Below are 23,470 nucleotides of genomic sequence, written 5' to 3'. Positions count from 1 at the left end.
ATTATAAATAAACAAAACATAATAGCATACTTATAAATAACATGTACAGTATATACACAGGAACATCTATATACATAAAAAAGATGAGAATCAATCAAGGCCTGTCATTTCTTTGAGGCGGCGGAGTGCGGCTCTCATCTTTCTCTCAACGTCTGCCACCAGCCGGTCAAACTTCTTTGCAACTATTATACTGTCATGGCCTTTGCGCGGTGCGTCTCGTGCATGATCTCATTTGATCAGGTCCTTAAAGATATTTTATAATGTAAGTGTTGAATATTGCTGTTATGGTAATCTCGTTGCTATAAAAATTATAAATTTAAATCAAAACTAGTTTGTTTGCTTGTTGTTTTTGGTTGTTTATTTTTGCAATTTTAATCCCCTGATCACATGTGACTTAACGCTTTCATAAATAAATATGTTTGGTAGAAAATACTGTTTGAAAATGTACCAAGATACGTGGTCTCATTTGGATGTGTGGACTGGTCGGAAGTGTGACAACTTTAAAATGCAATAACCAGTACCCTGTATAGTTTTACCTCTAAACAAATCCAGCTTTTCTTGGTCAAGGAGAGGGCGCGGTTTTCCCACTCTTGTTCTCCTCATGTTGGCCAGCTTGTGCAGGGTAAAACCTGGTATTCAAGTCAATACATCAGGTAGTCTCCCTTTTGCTCCCTTTTTTGGCAGGCGATGCGATGATGAACATTCTTTCCAAAGGATCTTCTGATCAATGTAAATTTCACGGTCACCATGGGGTATAACCTTTGAATTTAAAATATAAAAGTTCTCATTTAATATGGGGGAAAAATCTGTTCATTAATGACCAAAAATAGGTATAAATAACATGACAATAACCATGAAATACAGCCTTAAAAAAATTCAAATGGTGTTGTTTTTCCTTACAATTGCATTACATTTACTCATCCATTTACATCGGTGTGTAGAAATACCGAAATCCCCGTAATTACTGAAATCCCCAGAAATCCCCAGAAATCCCCAATAATATTTATTATTTATCAAAATACTGCGGATATTAAGATAGAATATTGCAAAATACAATGAATTCACTGATGAAAAATTGTTTCTATCCATGTTTGGTAGTGAAAAACTAAAATATATACATAATTATTGGGATTCCGAGTATGAATCCATAGTGCATGTTCTCACAAGCACGATCAGGTACAGAAATCCCCGCTGTAAAGATCTTCAAGTGTCAAAACATTATCTCGGTGGCTTTTTGATATAAGAAAGAAGAGGTACAGACAAAAACTTAACAAAAATATCCCACTTCTATTTGAAAAATATTGACTTGTAGCGGGGATTTCGGTAAATCTATATTCGCCCACAGAGTACCGAAATCCCCAATATTTACACCTGAAAGTGTCAAAAATATCATTTGTATTCTTGGTTTTTGGCTTTGCTTGAATGTTGACGTGCAAAAAAATAATATTAATGTTAATTATTAAGCACACTTGACAGCATAAGTTGCCTCTTAGGGGGGATTTCGGTAATTCTACATTCGCCCGCCGAGTACCGAAATCCCCCATATTTGCGCCTTATAGGGTCAATATGTCATCGGTATGATTGTTTCTTGGCATCGCATAACTGTTAATGTGCAAATAATGATATAAATATTAATTTTTAAGCACTCTTGACACCATACGCTGCCTCTTAGCAGGGATTTCGGTAATTCTAAACAAGAGCATAAACGCGCGCCGGTACCGAAATCCCCGCTGTACAAACCAGCAAGAGTTAAAAAAATAATTATAATGCTTACTTATTGTAGAAATCAGTCAGACAGACAAAAAACTATCAACAATATCCCCTGGTGACTTCTGTTGACAAATTATCACTTAGGCCAGGGCTTTCGGTATATCTACATTCGCCCGCCGAGTACCGAAATCCTCCATATTCACGCCTTACAGGGTCAATATGTCATCGGTATGATTGTTTCTTGGCATCGCATAACTGTTAATGTACAATTTAACAAATAATGATATTAGTATTATTTTTAAGCACTCTTGACACCATACGCTGCCTCTTAGCGGGGATTTCGGTAATTCTACACCAGAGCATAGACGCGCGCCGGTACCGAAATCCCCACTGTACAAACCTGCAAGAGTCAAAAAATCATTATAGTGCTTACTTATTGTAGAAATCAGTCAGACAGACAAAAAACTATCAACAATATCCCCTGGTGACTTCTGTTGAAAAATTATCACTTAGGCCAGGGATTTCGGTAATTCTACATTCGCCCGCCGAGTACCGAAATCCCCCATATTCACGCCTTACAGGGTCAATATGTCATCGGTATGATTGTTTCTTGGCATCGCATAACTGTTGATGTTCAAATAATGATATCAATATTAATTTTTAAGCACTCTTGACACCATACGCTGCCTCTTAGCGGGGATTTCGGTAATTCTACACAAGAGCATAGACGCGCGTCGGTACCGAAATCCCCGCTGTACAAACCTGCAAGAGTAAAAAAATCATTTTATTGCTTACTTATTGTAGAAATCAGTCAGACAGACAAAAAATATCAACAATATCCCCTTTGGTGACTTCTGTTGACAAATTATCACTTAGGCCAGGGATTTCGGTAATTCTACATTCGCCCGCCGAGTACCGAAATCCCCCATATTTGCGCCTTATAGGGTCAATATGTCATCGGTATGATTGTTTCTTGGCATCGCATAACTGTTAATGTACAAATAATGATATAAGTATTATTTGTAAGCACTCTCGACACCGTACGCTGCCTCTTAGCGGGGATTTCGGTAATTCTATACCAGAGCACAGACGCGCGCCGGTACCGAAATCCCCATTGTACCAACCTGCAAGAGTCGAAAAAATCAATATAGTGCTTACTTATTGTAGAAATCAGTCAGACAGACTAAAAACTATCAACAATATTCCCTTTGATGACTTCTGTTGACAAATTATCACTTAGGCCAGGGATTTCGGTAATTCTACATTCGCCCACCGAGTACCGAAATCCTCCATATTTACGCCTTAAAGGGTCTATATGTTATCGGTATGATTGTTTCTTGGCATCGCATAACTGTTAATGTGCAAAATTGATATAAATATTAATTTTTAAGCACTCTTGACACCATACGCTGCCTCTTAGCGGGGATTTCGGTAATTCTACACAAGAGCATAGACGCGCGTCGGTACCGAAATCCCCACTGTACAAACCTGCATGAGTAAAAAAATCATTATAGTGCTTACTTATTGTAGAAATTAGTCAGACAGACAAAAAACTATCAACAATATCCCCTCTGGTGACTTCTGTTGACAAATTATCACTTAGGCCAGGGATTTCGGTAATTCTACATTCGCCCGCCGAGTACCGAAATCCCCCATATTTGCGCCTTATAGGGTCAATATGTCATCGGTATGATTGTTTCTTGGCATCGCATAACTGTAAATGAACAAATAATGATATTAGTATTATTTTTAAGCACTCTTGACACCATACGCTGCCTCTTAGCGGGGATTTCGGTAATTCTACACCAGAGCATAGACGCGCGCCGGTACCGAAATCCCCACTGTTCCAACCTGCAAGAGTCAACAAAATCATTATAGTGCTTACTTGTTGTAGAAATCAGTCAGACAGACAAAAAACTATCAACAATATCCCCTTTGGTGACTTCTGACGCCATTACACCCGAAACCATAGCTCACAGATGCACTATTTATTTAGTGGTATTTAACTTAGATTTCTCCTTATTTATCATTTAAGCCAGTAAAACCATCAGTTGTATGCATACATTCCGATCGTTGATTAAAGCTACTTCTTTAAATCAAGTTCATCCAATCGTCGAGATTCATAGCTAGACGAATGCTTTTTGTTCTCAATATGCCGCAACTACCAAAGCTTACTTTGTCAATACTCCTGGTAGAAAACCACTCAGAACGATTTTATATATGGCGAATTAGGCAGAGTATCTTTTTAAAACTATTCATATGTATAAGGCTATTAAATATTGGTTACGAATTCTTCAAACGAAAGAAAATAAGTATATTCTTATTGTGTATAATTTATTAAAGAATGATTTAGAATTGTATCCCAATAAAACAAATTGGTGCTCCTTATTGAAGAACTTATTATGTTCGCTTGGTTTTGTTGATGCCTGGACTTTTCAAGGTGTAGGTAATAATGACATGTTTCTATATATTGTAAAGCAGAGATTAAATGACCAATTTATACAGAACTGGTACGCCAGATTAACCCAGACTAGTAGAGCTTTATTCTACAACACAATTTCATCTTTTAGATTTCAACCATATCTCGAATGTTTTAATATTAGTAAGTTTTGTCAATCGTTTTCTCGTTTTCGAGTCTCATCGCATAGATTGCATATTGAGGCAGGTCGATGGACCAGACCTTTGAGTACCCCAATAAGTGATAGAAAATGTGCAAGGTGTAATACAATTGAGGATGAATATCATTTTGTTATGGAATGTGTAATGTATACAGACATTAGGAAAAAATGTATTGGCAGAAAATATTGGTTTAGACCTAGCATGGCTAAATTTGTAGATCTTATAAAGTCAGAAAATGAGAATATACTTAGAAACTTAGGAACCTATATTCATAAAGCATTTATTATTAGAAATGAGGTAATGTATAGAAATTGACATGGTAAAATTGATGCACAATGTGTTTCGTGTGATACTGTAAATACATGATTTCCATGTGTTTCTTTGTACTTGAATTGTATATATTTCATGTTTTCATTGTGTTTCTGCTGAAACTGTTAATATGTCTGATGTACTATATATGTTCCTTGGTATATTACAGAAACCATACGCAAACTATGTTTACATGTTTGTTGGTTACTGCTACATACATTTTGTAATACGGATAATAAATATGATATGAGGCCTTTATGCCGTTTTAATTGTTAAGTATGCCAGACTATGATAGCGTTGCTATTTACAACTGTAATGTATTGTAGTGAAATACGATTACATCATAACATTTACATGCATTTTTCTATTACGATTAATAGATTTAACATGTTGCATTAATACCCTTTGTATTATTATATTTACCAGGCTATACTAGCGTTGCTCTGTACAACTTTTAAAGTATCGTAGTGAACTAATCTGAAATTGTTAAAGCAAAGTTAATTCTGCTGTTTATGTTAATATAACACCATATAAGCGTTCTATCGTATGAATTGATATGACAAAAACATCTATAATGTCTGTCTTACTCGTTAAATCATAATGTAGTTCAAGATCTTACAATTAATATATTATAACGTGTCATTATAAGTCTAGTTTCCACAATATTTGTCTTACATGTTTCTTTCGGTAAGACAATATATGAAAAGTGGTTATTAATTGTTAAGTACAGATGTTAGTGATAGCAGTTGCCTATGATATCAGTCTTACATTTTCGTTTCGGTAAGGCATATATATCTATGGCACTCTTAATGTTAATTCCATAGATGTCAAAATACCCTCTGTGATAGATATATAATTCATACAAGTTAACTGATTAAACTATATTATATTTTTGTATTTAAAGGTTTCTTTGCGATTGGTTATTTTACTTGTTTTTTCGTAATAGTAAAATTGAACTAAATTTATAAACATATCCGAAGAGGTCGATGTAGAGAAACCATTTAATGCAGGATAAAGTGGTGTAATGTGGCATATTTATGTAAATGTGTATATATAACTACTCTTTTGTCATTGTTTGTTAAATCGATGTATATGTTTAGAATACAGCCCTAAAAGGCTTCTTTTAAACAACATACTATCATGCTTATATACTGCTATTTGATAGTACGAAACAAATCAGGATACATGTATGCTACATTTTAAAAACCAATTTCTATGTTTCTAAATTGTTAATAGAATATCATCTAGTAATCGTTACAAGGACAAAAATAAATATAGGCAGCTATACTACCCAAAGTAGTTGATTGAAAAACCTCTAAGATAAGAACATATTGTATAATAGTAAAAAATAGATTGGTTAAATGCTTAGAAAACGTTTCAGCATTATCTTGCATGTATGTTTTTTTAAATATTGTTCTCAAAGTGATCTTCTCCAAATGTTGGAAACATACAACTACAACTTTTGTTAAAATTTTGTATTCTAGTCTACACTGTTCGTCAACACTTGTATTGTATATATGTCCTCGTGGGCTTAAATGCCTTATTGGATTGAAATAAACTGTCTGTCTGTCTGTCTATACACCCTCAGTGCTAATTAATCTCAGCGTAATTGTCGATGATTAATAAATGACAGTATGTTGCGTGGATCTCAGGATGAAGGAACATTATGGGATTGTTAGGTACTGTACACAAGAAAAGAAAACTATTTAATTACTTAAATGATTTCCAATTATATATTTATTTTCAGTGGATCATAAACATGGAAAAATCATTATAAATTGTTAACTTAAATATTGTTTTAACTAAAGTAAAAACAACAAAAAGGGGATTTCAACGCGGCTTAGCCAGCTTAAAGCGACTTCAAGTGTAAAATGTACGGCTTATAATACAATAACAACAACAACATTTATAATACAACATTTATTGATACGGGGAAAAATGTGAAAATTGCAATAAACTTATAAGGGCCATCTTGTTATAAATAAAGACATGCATAATATGCTAAATGTATAATTCAATTCGAATGTTCGTGAACAGCACCGTGATACCAACATTTCATTTTTCGATAGTGAAATGTAACAGGTTCGCATTAAAAATAAATGAAATAAAATGCATATTAGACTATCTGTTAATGAAACCACGAAATTAGGCCTGTATTAAATTATGGTTACAATCAAAATTTAATTTATATCTAAATAAAAAAATCGGTGTCTTTTTAAAAATAACACAATAAAACAAAGATCTAAACAATTTTAATTAACAAAAAACCCATCATGATATGGATGTGTCATTTGCATTTAATAAAAATATTTTCAAAATTATATATGAATAGCCACCGGATTCATTGTCAGACGATTTAATACAAGTTCAAAATCAATATAAAATGAATGCTCATTTTTACAACGGATTTTCATCAACTTCCTATATTATGTATAAGAAACGTTTCTGATAGTCAGTCTGCCGTTAACTCATTTATTTTGATTACGCCATTTTTCTCTTAAGCATTTATGATTGTATTAAAGTTTTACAAAGCAGTTTAGTTTACTGTGCGGCTTTAATAATTTATATCATAGAAAAGAGCATGATACCTCGTTACAAATATAGTATTTCGCTCACGTAATCCGCTATAATTGCGATCTGCTTGTCGGAGTTTTCTTAAAACTAGACCACGTGACTATGTGGGCGGAGCGATCGATAATTTGGCGACTGGTCAATTGACCAGTCGCCAAATTATCGATCGTTCCGCCCACATAGTCACGTGGTCTAGTGATTAGAAAACTCCGACAAGCAGATCGCAATTATAGCGGATTACGTGAGGGAAGTTCTATATTTGTAATGATGTATTATGCTCTTTTCTATAAAATAAATTAAAGCCGCACACTAACCTAAACTGCTCTGTAAAACGTTAATACAATCATAAAAACTTTAGAGAGAAATGGCGTAATCAAAATAAATGAGTTAACGGCAGACTGACTATCAGAAACGTTTCTTATACATATTATATAGGGAGGTGATGAAAAATCCGTTGTAAAAATGAGCATTTATTTCATATTGATTTTGAACTTGGATTCAACCGTCTGACTGTGAACCCGGTGGCTATTCATATATAATTTTGAAAATATTTTTATTAAATGCAAATGACATATCCATATCATAATGGGTTTTTTGTTTATTAAAAATGTTTAGATCTTTGTTTTATTGTGTTATTTTTAAAAAGACACCGATTTTTTTATTTGGATATAAATTAAATTTTGATTGTAACCATAATTTAATACAGGCCTAATTTCGTGGTTTCATTAACAGATAGTCTAATATGCATTTTATTTCATTTATCTTTAATGCGAACCTGTTACATTTCACTATCAAAAAATGAAATGTTGGTATTACGGTGCTGTTCACGAACATTCGAATTGAATACATTTAGCATATTATGCATTTGCTTATTTATAACAAGATGGCCCTTATATGTTAATTGCAATTTTCACATTTCTCCCCGTATCAATATATGTTGTATTAGAAATGTTGTTGTTGTATTATAAGCCGTACATTTTACACTTGAAGTCGCTTTAAGCTGGCTAAGCCGCGTTTAAATCACCTTTTTCGTTGTTTTTACTTAAGTTAAAACAATATTTAGGTTAACGATTTATAATAATGATTTCCCTTGTTTATGATCCACAGAAAATAAATATATAATTGGAAATCATTTAAGTAATTAAATAGTTTTCTTTTCTTGTGTACAGAACCTAACAATGCCTTAATGTTCCTTCATTCTGAGATCCACGCAACATACTGTTATTTATTAATCATTGACAATTACGCTGAGATTAATAAGCACGTGTGGTAATTATTATGTTGCCCAAACTGCCTAATAATATTGTGCATCAAACGGTATAACACGTTTTATAGAACACACACCTGGTGTGGTTAAACTATTTATTGTGTATGTTTTCTCATTACTCGTTTATATGTTCAAGAAATAAAGATAAAATAATAACCTTTAAAAAGTTTTATAAAGTATGTATAGCACCTACAATTTTGAATAATGATCAAACAGTAATGATCATGCATTTGATATAAAATCTGTGTAAACTCTTAAAAATTACGTCCATTCCATATGTACAACACGCTTTGTTTGTCGGACAAAATGGCGGCCAGATAAGCGTTGCTGAGGGGTGTGTGAAAAATCGATATCTGATTGGCTGATCGACAAAATGTGGGCGGAGTTGGCGACTGGTCAATTTAATCCCATAATCGAGCTTCGCTCTCGTATAGACCAGTTGAATGTTATTGTTTACATTCGGGATTTTGCGCGCATGCGCACTGACTGGTTGGCAAAAACACTGGTTACAGTAACGTAAAACATGTTTACATGTCTTTTGTTTAGTCAATAAAACGATACAAAAATCCGAATGAACATTAAAACTCTTAAATAATATTGAAAAAATATATAATTTAGTACCAATAAATATATAATCATAAATATTATTTCCTATGTATCAAAATACGAATTAGTTATTACCGACAGATTAAACGTGGTCGGAAGACTAAAAACTGGCAATCCAACAAAACAAAACATAAACTATTCTTTCGTATTCTTTGTGGTAGTAAGATTTTGATAAATTATATTTCAAAGATAATAACACAAACATTAATTTGATTATAATTATAGGTGGTGTCCATAGTGTTATTGTTCATAAGCGAACGATAGTGTAAGAGGTGCATTTAATCAATTATAAAATGATGCCTTAAAAGCGGAATACATTACAATTTGTAAATGTTGTAGTTATTTAATTTTTCAGTAATTGACTATCGTTTCGTTTCCATCGAATGACATTATAATAAAGTTTAGCATACATATGAAAAACAAAAACTGCATATTATGCAAATTGAACTGTCTTTGCGTGCACTCTCTTTACTGGCGATAAGGAGTGATAACAATCAAGCATTTTATGATAAATAAATCTTTATATTAATTTATTTTACGCAAGTATTTTTCGGCGTAAGCTGTATTAAGCCAGCTTTTCACCTTACCTGACCTTTGTAAGTGTCCAATAAAATTCAAATAAAATTTCCCGCGGCTAGGTACGAATGAATACACTTCATTTATTCCATTGGCTGATTTGAGTATACCACCAGAACATTGGAAACATATCCGCGTCTTTGTAACACTGTTTTACTGCATGAAACAATTTTATCTCTAATGAAAAGTCTTAATAGATAGAACAGTTTTACACTCAATTCTCGACATCAATACAGTTTGTGCGTGCACCTTTTATTTTCAGAGAACTACCAGCGCAAAAGCGTTTATACTTAAAGGCTGTATTCTCATATTTAGTACTTACTTCCATATTCCTGTCAATATGTTAACATGTAAAAGTATAAAGAGCAGTGGAAGCGAGGCCTCACTTTAATGTATTGCATTTCAACCCGCGAGGTATCGGGTCATTTCGCGGTTAGTGTGTGAATGTCAGTGTTTATATACAGGTCATCACCGGAGTTCACGGCCATTAAAATAATCGTTATATAATAAAGACGCTATCCATGAACTAGGTGACCTGGAATGTTCTTAAGACCAGAAATATGTTAAATGAAGATATTCAGCAATATAATTATGGTATGTCAATGATAGATTCTAAATGTGTTTTCAACAATACAATGATAAATACTATTTTTGATTAATTAAACAATAATTATTCCACCATATTGACTTATGTATTAAGCATGAGCGCGATGATTCTCGATACTGTAAATAATCAAATCAAATAGCAATGCCCGACAAACCACTAAAACAAGTTTGTTCGAAAAACGCGCCTATAAATATGGATACTTCGGGTGTGGCGGGTTGACTCATATGTTTTAATTTCACTTCCATTCTTCTTTTGGTTTTCTGTTTTGTATCTATAGGTTTATGACCAGCAATATGTAATAATGTAAAATAAGCCGCGAAAACTCCGCGTAACATCCAGTACTGCGTGTGATGCAGCTAAGAGCTGCACAGAAAAAGACATTCGCTATCCTTGATCTCATTCGTTGAACAATCAACGCCGTATATCTTTTTTAAAGGTATTTCTTGTTTACCCTTTTGTTGTTTGCTTTTTTTCATGATGTCGTTTCGTACACTACAGTAACGTACAATCATGACGCGTAATAGCCGAGTTTACATTTGCCGGTACTCGTTAAATGCGTTAGGTAGCAGTGAAATTGCACAATATCTTTAATTTATAGTTATTAAACACTGTATTATTATGATTAAACTGGCTAATATATACACTAGTTAATTACTGCTAATCCATTTCGGACAAATATCTTCATTTTTTTAAAATATGTTAACATATTTTATTAAAGCAACTGTTTCGTATTTTGGCTTTACAATTTTGCTTAGATGATCGCTCAATATGCAAAGAGATGACATGGAGGTATCATAAATGATGTTTAATGACCAGACACTTGTATGCCACATGTGGTTTATGCAGGGACCCAAATAGGTCCCTGGATTTGTTACACCATGTGTTCTTTGTAATTGTTTGGACAGTATCCGATCATAACGAGATAATCGGTTTATGATAAACAAAGGTGCAATAAAACACCGGGTTAAAAAGGCTGAAACAAAGAGTGTCAAAATTGGTGTGAATAATTAAATAAAAACAATTTCATTTCTCAAGAAAGTTCATTTAATGTGTAACAAGGTAAGTTTTTATAGGCATAAATGTTCGAATAAGTTACTATATGTTGCATACATAAAGTCGATCTATTTGCTTTTTGATAACATTCTTATTTGTGTTCATTAAATTTGATTCATTCTGAAAGAATTTCAATATCTGAGAATGTTAAATCTTAAAAATGGTCTCGAAGATGTGCCAAAAAGAGATTTTTATGGTAACCACATATACCGAGCTCGTATATTGTGTTCCACTCCCGAGTTCGTTTATAGTAAACAAGAAATATCTTTAAAAAAGATATACGGCGTTGATTGTGGTTGGAGTTTATGGAAGGTAAAGATTTAAATGAATGAGATCAAGGATAGCTAATATCTTTTTCTGTGCAGTTTTTAGCTGCATCAAACGCAGTACGGGATGTTACGCGGAGTTTTCGCGGCTTATTTTACATTATTACATATTGCTGGTCATAAACTATAGATACAAAAAAGAAAACCAAAGTCAACCGGCCACACGCGAAGTCTCCGTACATATTTTAAATATGTATACGCGCGTTCTTCGAACAAACCTGTTTGAGTGGTTTATCGGGAATTGCTACGTGTATTTGATTCGATTATTAACAGTATCGAGAATCATCGCGCTCATACTTAATACATTAGTCAATATTATGCAATAATACATTAGTAAATATGATGGAATAATTCTTGTTAATTAATTAAAAATAATATTTATCATGGTATTGTTGAAAACACATTAAGAATCTATTATTGACATGCCATAAAATAATATCGCTGGATATCTTCATTTCACATCTTTCTGGTGGTAAAGAAAATTCCGGTTCACCTAGTTCACGCTATAGCGTCTTTATTATATAACTATTAAATAACTGACCGCGAACTCCGAACAGCACAGAAGGTCTGACCTGTATATAAACTCTGATATTCAAACACACTAACCGCGAACTGACCCCTTATACCTCGCGGGTTGAAAAGCAACACATTAAAGTGAGGCATCGCTTCCACTGCTCTTTATACTTTTACATATAACATGTTGACAGGAATATGGAAGTCAGTACTAAATATGAGAACATGGCCTTTAAGTACACAACGTTCTCGCGCTAAAAATCCTCTGAAAATAAAAGATGTACGCACAAACTGTATTGATGTCGAGATTGAGTGTAAAACTGTTCTATCTATAAAAACTGTTTCATGCTGAACACGCAGTAAAACAGTGTTACAAAGACGCGGACATGTTTCCAATGTTCTAGTGGTATTATCAAATCAGCCAATGCAGTCAATGAAGTGTATTCATCTGTACTTGGCCGCGGGAAGTTTTATTTGAATTCTATTGGACGCTAACAAAGGTCAGGCTAAGGTGAAAAGCTGGCGTATACAGCTGACGCCGAAAAACTGATAATAACAACAGAATAATCGTTCCAAAAATGCATTTCCTTGCAAGCTTATGTTTTATTCAGACATAGTTAGTAAAATTATATTTTATATAGTGCATGAGTATCAATAAAAATGACGATTATTTCAATCTTCTCTATATGCGCTTATATGAATTTCACCTCTTTTTGCCAACCAGTGGGCGGAGTCTAATATTTGCAGGTGCGCGTGACGTCACTCGTCAACTGGTCTATGGTATGAAATTACTGAGAGTGTATATCCCATACACCGTCAGTAACTAACGGTGTAACTAATAATAAACTCGTTTCATGTTTATTCCTTTGAATCGTTATACTTCATGTCAATTGCACGGGTCGAACCTGTAAGTCGGGCATATCTACTACTATCTATAGTTAATTACGCCACCTCGATTTAAAACTTTACACTTTTTTTTCTTTTCCAATGTAGATCATAGTGAGTTTATATTGATGCAACAAACATTTTGCATTATTTGGCTAGGCATATACATCAACAACTTAAAATAATAATTTAAAAAACAAATGCATAAATAATCTATCACAGAGCAGAACAATTTGACATTGAAAGATTTACATTTGATCGAGTTGGTGGGGCTAGATGTTATGTTATGGTAGAAACTTATTGAAATCAGTCCATTTTTATATTATAATTACTAATAATACATTTCCGTTTATATTTTTTATATTATTTACAACTATTGGCTGTATCAAAAACCTGTTTTATACAATTCAGATGACTTTTAACAATATTGTGTCAAATGTATAAAGCGCTGTGAATATTGGACTCTTTCCAATTATATCAAGGAAACATTTATTGTACAACGCATTATTGAATTCGATAAAGGAATAGCTATTTAAATTATGAAGTAAAACGGTGTTTGCTACAGGTTTGGAGGAAGTTACAGGTTTGGAGGAAGTTTGTAGACAGCTAGATTTCAACAATGAATGATGCAATACATTGATAGTATTTCCCATGTGGTGTAAACAAGCTCAAATTTCTTACGTGTATCCAGTTATAACTGGCGGTGTCTAAGGTGTAAGTATAGAGGTGCTGCAGTCGAATGCCTACACCCGGTGTTAGGGTAAAATTGTTACCTCTCATGGATATCCTCTATTAGGTGTACTTGCTTAATCTTTATTCGGTAAAAGATGAGTGAACGTATTAGTTATTTCTGTCCATGGCGGAGCAGTGGTAGCACAGCTCCTTGCTGCATTCGGTACCCCTCGCAGATTATCATAATCGGACTCGGGAGAAATACGGGTTGAAAGTAGTCCGCCCACGTGATACCATTCTAAGAATGTTACAACAACAAAAACAATAACAACGACGGCGTCCATAATTCCTGTAGAGTTTGTACTTGCTCTGGCTTCAGAGCATAGAAAATCCCCATTTTCATCTTTGCAAAATGTAAACAACTCGCAAAACCGGCCATGTTTGTTTTTACTATATAATTTTGATTCGCGTAGGCCCGCGTAGGTAGACCGCAATACCGCTTCCGAAATGTGTATTCATACTATCTCCTTCGAGGTACTTATCCGATGTTTGACGGAAAGGGCCGAGAATGTGCGATTGCTCCTTGCTGTAGGTATGGGCTGTTAAAGAAGCATGTGACATATTGCAACAATACACGAAAAGGTATTTATCCTATTACCAGATGAATATCGATAGAATAACAACGATCGTATAAACATGACCTTTATACTATCGCTATTTTTAGATTGGGGTATTTTCAGATTGCTATTTATAGACGGAACTACTTTTTTGACCTCATTCATAAAGTTCATGTAAAACTAATATTTTCAACGATCTCATAGGCATAAATAAATAAATCGATTTATAATTATTATCAATTCAGAATGTTATCAAATAATATAAAAAAAGAAATAAATAATAAAACAAAACATTTGTTTTCTTTAACATATTTATTTTCATTTATTTATGCTGTAAATATTCTGCACTAAAATTGCTGTCTGCAACAGAACAAAATTCAACAAAATGTCTGATTATATTGAATATCCAAATGTCTTTTGTTTATACTTTAAAGATGAAAGAGACTTTGAAAATAGCCATATGTTTATTGGACTGATCACACCGGCTTATTATTTCACCATTTATGCCAAGGAATTAGTATTTTGATATGGTTCAATGTATGGTGAAGTTATAGAACAGTCAAAATATATTTTGGAAAAGCAGTGATGTATTTGTACCCTTTAACTGAGTCTTACCTTAACATGAAAGGAAGCTATGCGTTTTTTGCAAAAAAACGCATCATCTAAAATATGTGATCATTGGTAATATTAGAAGCTTTTTATGCTTAAGTTTTATACCAGAAATAACCATCTTTGACAACTAAGTATTGTATTTTTGGTTGAATAACAACGTGCTTAATGCATATGGCACACTGTATCATAAAGAGGATCATTTGTGCAATCTTATTTAAAAATTATTAAATGCATCTACACCAATTACAGTGCGGAAAGTTTATAGAACAAACACACACACTCCAAAAACGTAAAGGACAACGTGATTTTAAAATCCCCTCCTCCAAAATAACCCACCCACCATCTTTTCGAAGTAGAGGTATACTAATAAGTATTGTTATGATCAGTTGCAATTTAATTGTCTAGGTCTATGAGGATATTACAAATAAGTAAAACTCATTTACTGAAATAAATTCAGGACCAAAACCAAGATACATCTTTGTTTGCAAGGACAGAGTACCCCAAACCAAGCTAAACCTTTTGATACAAATCAGATAATATCATTTGCAAGGAATGTAGCTTTGTTCTGTTCAGTATCTCACACAATAGTTAAAATGATGTTCTAAGTTTATATCAATGTTTTATTGTTAAAAACTATTCAGGGAAGTTTTGTTTTTTCTTAAAAAAATACAACAGAAACAACCACAGCAAAGGTTTAAATAGTGATAATGATTTAGCTAACATCAAAACAGGAAAATTTTAATGTGCATACCGATAACATATTGACCCTTTAAGGCGTAAATATGGAGGATTTCGGAACTCGGTGGGCGAATGTAGAATTACCGAAATCCCTGGCCTAAGTGATAATTTGTCAACAGAAGTCATCAAAGAGGATATTGTTGATAGTTTTTTGTCTGTCTGACTGATTTCTACAATAAGTAAGCACTGTAATGATTTTTTCGACTCTTGCAGGTTGGTACAGTGTGGATTTCGGTACCGGCGCGCGTCTATGCTCTGGTGTAGAATTACCGAAATCCCCGCTAAGAGGCAGCGTATGGTGTCAAGAGCGCTTAAAAATAATACTAATATCATTATTTGTACATTAACAGTTATGCGATGCCAAGAAAAATCATACCGATGACATATAGACCCTATAAGGCGCAAATATGGGGGATTTCGGTACTCGGCGGGCGAATGTAGAAATACCGAAATCCCTGGCCTAAGTGATAATTTGTCAACAGAAGTCACCAGGGGATATTGTTGATAGTTTTTTGTCTGTCTGACTGATTTCTACAATAAGTAAGCACTATAATGATTTTTCTGACTCTTGCAGGTTTGTACAGTGGGGATTTCGGTACCGGCGCGCGTCTATGATCTGGTGTAGAATTACCGATATCCCCGCTAAGAGGCAGCGTATGGTTTCAAGAGTGCTTAAAAATAATACTGATATCATTATTGGTTAAATTGTACATTAACAGTTATGCGATGCCAAGAAACAATCATACCGATGACATATTGACCCTGTAAGGCGTGAATATGGAGGATTTCGGTACTCGGCGGGCGAATGTAGATATACCGAAATCCCTGGCCTAAGTGATAATTTGTCAACAGAAGTCACCAGGGGATATTGTTGATAGTTTTTGTCTGTCTGACTGATTTCTACAATAAGTAAGCAATTTAATGATTTTTTTACTCTTGCTGGTTTGTACAGCGGGGATTTCGGTACCGGCGCGCGTCTATGCTCTTGTGTAGAATTACCGAAATCCCCGCTAAGAGGCAGTGTATGGTGTCATGAGTGCTTAAAAATATTAATATCATTATTTGCACATTAGCAGTTATGCGATGCCAAGAAACAATCATACTGATGACATATTGACCCTATAAGGCGCAAATATGGGGGATTTCGGTACTCGGCGGGCGAATGTAGAATTACCAAAATCCCCCTTAAGAGGCAACTTATGCTGTCAAGTGTGCTTAATAATTAACATTAATATTATTTTTTGGACGTAAACATTAGCAAAGCCAAAAACCACGAATACAAATGATATTTTTGACACTTTCAGGTGTAAATATTGGGGATTTCGGTACTCTGTTGGCGAGTGTAGAATTACCGAAATCCCCGCTACATTTCAATATTTTTCAAAATAAGTGGGATATTGTTGTTAAGTTTTTGTCTGTACCTCTTCTTTCTAATATCAAAAAGCCACCCAGATGATTTTTGACACTTGAAGATCTTTACAGCGGGGATTTCTGTACCTGATCGTGCTTGTGAAAACATGCACTATGGATTCATACTCGAAATCCCAATAATTATGTATATATTTTAGTTTTTCACTACCAAACATGGGTAAAAACAATTTTTCATCAGTGAATTCATTGTATTTTGCAATATTCTATCTTAATATCCGCATTTTTATGATAAATAATAAATATTAATAGGGATTTCTGGGGATTTCGGTAAATACGGAGATTTCGGTATTTCTACACACCCCATTTACATTTCCCAGTGACAATACATAAATATGATAATGATCATAATTAATTCAATAAACTAAATAAAAAAGGGATGCAGAATTGAAAATACAAACCTTTACAACAGACTGTTCTTCAGTATTCCAAAAATACAGGCAGTTGTTGAACTAGACAATATCACTTTATATATGTCTTTAACCACCCACTTTGAATCTCCTTTGCAACAAACTTAATTGTTGATTTACACATTGTAGTAAATACACATTTTATTTCATCACACATTACTTCATGCTGAAAGTATTTCAAGACATTTTACACTAGAATAATAAGTCTGAATGTTGTTCACTTTACACATGTACCTAAAATCTAAGCTTAAAAACAGTTGCTGATTCTGCTTGTTTTAAAAAAAGAACTTCTTATCTGTGGTTCTCAAATAGATGGTGCCTGAACCAATCAAAAGTATATCGACACCCCTTTGTTAGGCTTAGATGGAGGACTGATAGGGACTGGCTATTCTGTTATCTGATTCCATGCTGTGTCTAAGCCAAAAATTACATAATTTGAGAAATACTGATAAGGCAGTCATTTCAACACCAAAATATTTATTGAATAATACACAGCGCCCTTTATGCATTATATTTAATTGTGAATATTAAAATATAACATGCTGAATGGTGTTAGCAAATAATAATAAAAGTATACATATTATTTTAATTGCCTTTTAAATGTATGTTTATGGTCAATGTGGTAGGCATTAATTGATTTGGGGTATAAATATCAGTATAAGAAAGTTCAAATACTTATTTTTTATGTTCAGGAAATATTATTGATACTTTCAAGCCCACATAATATTTTTGACACTTTCAATATTTTTAGTTAGTTACCCACAGTCTGATTTAGGTGGAAATTTTTAGAAATGTTTGAGATTAAAATGAAAGCAATGTTATATGCATTGAAATTGTATTATAAAGTATATTAACATTAAACAGGTTCATATGCACAACCAGTAACCCTTTGAATTTAAACTGCACCTTATATTATAACAGGTTACTGAGGTACATGTCTATGTTTATTCATTTGATGCAAATAAATTGTTAGAGCCTGCAACAATTTTGTTTCTTGTTCAATTTCTGTACAACATTTGCTAAACGGTTGTTACAGACGCACTTTTTAAGAAGTGTGTTAAACATGTGTCTTTTTAGATACATCCGTTTAAAACAGATCATATGATAAAAACGCACTTATGAAATAAAAGACTAACTTATGCTTAAAAAAGGCGCACATCAAAAAAGAAAAACGCACTTTTGTGAGAAAAAACCCACATCTGTAAATCTTAAAACACACTTCTTAGATAAAAGACGCACTTCCTAAATAAAAGACGCACTTCTTAGATAAAAAACACACATTTTGCTCACATCTACACTCAAAAGCGCACGTACAGATGAAGAAAACACACACAAAACGCACTTCCTAAATAAAAGACGCACTTCTTAGATAAAAAACACACATTTTGCTCACATCTACACTCAAAAGCGCACTTACAGATGAAGAAAACACACAATAAACAAACTTTTTCACTTAAATAATGCATTTGAAAAGAAAAAACGCACAAAATGCGCACTTAAATGCACTTTTGAACACTGAAAACGCACATATTAACAAAAACACAGAATTAACGCACTTTTAAGTGCGCTAAATGTGTGTTTTGGTAAAAAGTGCGTTTTAAATTGACAAGAGATATTTAAGTAGATATGTTATATACTTATGCCGTGTTCATTATTGTTCAAGAAAAGTACCTCTAAAAATTGTCATTGAATATTTGTCTGGTATTTCCATTCTTATCATTTGATATCTAGGTATGCACAGACAAGGACTAGAGTTAAATTATGGCTGCCAATTGTGAGAAGGGTTGTAAATAGTTTGCCAGATCTATCTATTTGTATGTCAATCGTTTTAATTAAATGTCATATGAAAATATAGAGATAAGGAGTTCTTCAAAGCAGCGGAAGTACAAATGCTATATTGCAGGTCAGATTTATTGGCCTTGGTCAGTGCAGATCTCCAATGTTGACCTCGAAGACATGTGAGATCAAGTTTTAATATACCGATAATGCATGTGGTTGAAACAAAGATGTGAAGACGTTGCTTACAAGCCTTAACCCAAGCCAACACCGACAAATGAGTAAGTCACGTAGCTCAAATTTTTCAATGAAAAGTCTTGTTAAAAAGTATCTTACCGACTCAGTAATGTCTGTTAATTCCTTTTCTCTTTTTCCACTCATGCGTTGAATTGTTTGTCTCATTAATCCCGCCATTGTCAACTGATATGTTTCAAGCTTGTTTTATTTGTGCATATTGATAAAGTACCAAACTATTTATGCCCACATCTCAGTAAACCTTATGTTTTAACGAGTATGGGTTAAATTCATATTCATCATGGTTTACAATATAACGGGAATCACCAGATAAATGTTTACTTAGGTAAGGCATGTAATAATTTGTTTAAACAAAATTTGCATACACTGAGCACGATATCATTGTCTACTCACTCCTATCAAGAAGTTTATCAGAGTCTGAATGATATGTTGAATTCTTAATTTGACACAAGAAGGCCACAAGGTTCCTAAATTGATACTTGAGCAATCTTATAAGGGATATTTTAAAGTATAGACTATGCTAAACAAAAACAAATAGCAAGCAGAACAAGGCTAAATACCAATTAAGACCACATAGATTTAACCCTTTCCCACTCTGAAGCAATGTAAAAACGGCTATGTGCAAACAGCATAAAACCAGAACAGCATGTGAGTAACTCGCAGTCTGTTCAGGTTTTATGCTATTTGCTGCTCATCAGTATCTTAGGGTTGGAAATGAAGCCTTTAACCTTGAATTAAGTAAGAAAGGTCTTTAATTGAATTTAACTTTCTATGGGACTACAAATACCTAAAAATACATTTCTAAGTGGTAAAGGGTTAAATAAATTTGGTATGTCAGTATATGATGTCACTCACCAGACACAAAATCTCTGGACCTAGTAGATTCATGGGCGAATATTTGTTTAAACTGATATGACTGTTAAATGATATTTATTCAATGTGAGCTAAGTTTGTTTTATCAAAGGGATATAATGTGTTTGTATACTATGGGTGCAGATGAAGAGTTCAATTTTATTTAAATGCTATAACACAACAAACTCCTTGTTTTTGCACGGATACTCTGTTTTGCGAACCATGAATCATCATCATCATCATCATCATCATCATCATCATCATCATCATCATCATCACCACCATAATCATAATCATCATCATAATCATCATCATGATCATCAGCAGCAGCATCATTATCATCATCATCTCCACCACCACCATCATCGTCAGAATTCATAATCATCATCAAATTCACCGCTATTATATTTGTATTGTCACCCAAATCACTTTCCCAATATCTTCACATAATAAATATCAGCGTAATCAGAAGCGTTTTTCGCACCGTCAAATGATCAATATTGCCATTACTGGTCACTACCCGTTTGTTTTGATAGGGAAATATCAGATATACTCACGTCTGGCTACTGACTTACACACATGAAATAAATACTCTCAAATCAAAATGAATACACTGTGCATTTTATGCTGTATATGGTGATAACTAAATTCAAAAGGTTTAGATTATGACAATAAAATCTTGATGACAAAGACGATGGAGATGATGGTAGTGATGGCAGATAAGAAATAACACATTGTGCAGAATTTCGGATGCAAACAAAGGTGTATTCGTCTTTAGAGGTAAATTTAAATGGAGCTGTCTAACGCGTTCAATTGTTTACCTCACAATCTAATTGTATTTACACTTATGGCCTATGGGTTAATAAATGTTAAATTATCTATCAAACAGGTCTCAAAAAGATTAAATTTTCATGGACCTGTCTAAAGAGTTTGACTGTTTACCTCACAATCTAATTGTACTTAAACTTAAGGGCGGCATATGGATTAACTGATCATGCATTTCAATTAATGTTAAATTATCTATCAAACAGGTCTCAAAAGGTTAAAATAAACGATTGCACAAGTAAATGGCAAGAAATCATTAAGGGGGTGCCCCAAGGCTCTATACTAGGTCCTCTGGTTTTCAACATCCTTATTAATGATATTTTTTTATTTTATAGATAAGTCAACTCTGTATAACTATGCAAATGACAATACCCTTTCCTTCAGTAACAAAAACTTAAATACATTTAAGGAAACTATTGAATCAGAGAGTAAATCCCTGATACACTGGTTCAATATTAACCAAATGCAAGCAAACCCCAATAAGTTCCAGTCAATATGTGTAGGTAATAATTCTAATAAAGAATTTAAGTAAAGTCATTTACTATAGGGCAAACTGAAATTATATGTGAACAAGAAGTAAAACTCTTAGGTGTTGAACTTGATTACCAGCTAAATGTTGATCTCTAGGTTACAAATTTGTGCAAAAAGGCAGCCAAACAATTAAATGCACTCCAAAGACTCAGCAAATTCCTGAATGTTAGCACTAGGTTAGTCATCTTTAAATCATTTATCCGGTCAAACTTTAACTGCTGTCCCCTTATCTGGCATTCTTGTAGTAAATCCAACACAGAGAAACTAAAAAAGATGCAGTTCAGAGCCCCTAGAATTTTTTTTAATGATTATGAATCCAGTTATGATACACTACTATACAAGAGGGCCTAAAAGGCCCAAAGTCGCTCACCTGAGATAACAAGATATGATTGGGACAAATCTTCTGACCAAGTTTCATGAAGATCGAAAAATAAATGTTGCCTCTATCTGAGTGTTAACAAGGTTTTATAATAGCCATATAAGAAAAAATGCCACGCCCCCTGGCAGCCATGTTTTTCAACCAAACGGCATCATTTTTGAACTCATCAACCAAACGGCATCATTTTTGAACTCATCCAAGATATTATCGGGATGAATCTTCTGTATAAGTTTCATGAAGATAGGACGGTAAATGTGGCCTCTAGAGTGTTAACACTATTTTACTATAATAGCCATATAAGAAACAAGGGACAAAATTGTCACAAAACCAGGTTTTCATTGTGAAAAAAAAATCTGATAAAGGGAGAAAACTCAAACTGAACTTTTGAAATGACCAAAAAAAATTAACCCCCTTTGTAAGTTTTTTTTTTTTTTAAATCTATTTTTAGTCGTGGCGACCTTGACATTGGAGATATTGACGTGATTCTTTCGTGGGACACACCGTCCCATGATGGTGAACAAATGTGCCAAATGATTTTAAAATCTCACAATGAATGACATAGTTATGGCCAGGACAAGCTCATTTATGGCCATTTTTGACCTTTGAACTCAAAGTGTGACCTTGACCTTGGAGATATCGACGTAATTATTTCGCGCGACACACCGTCCAATAATGGTGAACAAATGTGCCAAATGATTTTAAAATCTGACGATGAACGACATAGTTATGGCTCGGACAAGCTCATTTATGGCCATTTTTGACCTTTGAACTCAAAGTGTGACCTTGACCTTGGAGATATCGACGTAATTATTTCGCGCGACACACCGTCCAATGATGGTGAACAAATGTGCCAAATGATTTTAAAATCTGACAATGAACGACATAGTTATGGCCCGGACAAGCTTATTCCGCCAGCCCGCCAGCCAGCCAGCCCGCCAGCCAGCCAGCCAGCCCGCCCGCATTCGCCAATCTAATAACCAGTTTTTTCCTTCGGAAAACCTGGTTAAAAATGCCCCGCCCCTTGGAAGCCAACTTTTTCAAGCAAACATAATTATTTTCGAATTTATCGAAGATATCATTGAGACCAATCTTCTGACCAAATTTCATGAAGATTGGACAATAAATGTGGCCTCTAGAGTGTTAACAAGGTTTTACTATAGCCATAAATAGCCATATAAGGAAAAATGCCCTGCCCCTGGTGGCCATGTTTTTAAAGCAACAAAACCATTTTAGAACTCATCCAAGATATCATTGGGACAAATATTCTGACCAAGTTTCATGAAGATCAGATAATAAATGTGGCCTCTAGAGTGTTAACAAGGTTTTACTATAG

At 33.8% G+C, this 23,470-nt stretch overlaps 1 protein-coding gene across 3 annotated transcripts in view; it reads right to left on the bottom strand.

Annotated features, from left to right (window-relative positions):
- The window catches only part of LOC127862534 (uncharacterized), a 38,623-nt gene extending 18,689 nt beyond the window's left edge, over positions 1-19,934 (bottom strand). Inside the window, exon 1 of one of the 3 annotated variants that reach the window (XM_052401699.1) lies at positions 19,632-19,934. In XM_052401699.1, coding sequence (XP_052257659.1) covers positions 19,632-19,709 — 78 coding nt within the window. In that variant the 5' untranslated portion in view covers positions 19,710-19,934. The remainder of the gene's footprint in view (positions 1-19,631) is intronic. The other 2 variants (XM_052401698.1, XM_052401697.1) reach the window with 2 other exon arrangements.
- Between the last annotated feature and the right edge of the window lie 3,536 nt (positions 19,935-23,470).

This window comes from Dreissena polymorpha, chromosome 16 (genome assembly GCF_020536995.1).
Source record: "Dreissena polymorpha isolate Duluth1 chromosome 16, UMN_Dpol_1.0, whole genome shotgun sequence".
NCBI classification, from domain to species: domain Eukaryota; kingdom Metazoa; phylum Mollusca; class Bivalvia; order Myida; family Dreissenidae; genus Dreissena; species Dreissena polymorpha.
Note: the sequence above shows the minus strand (reverse complement) of the source record. Positions and strands in the feature narration are given on the sequence as shown.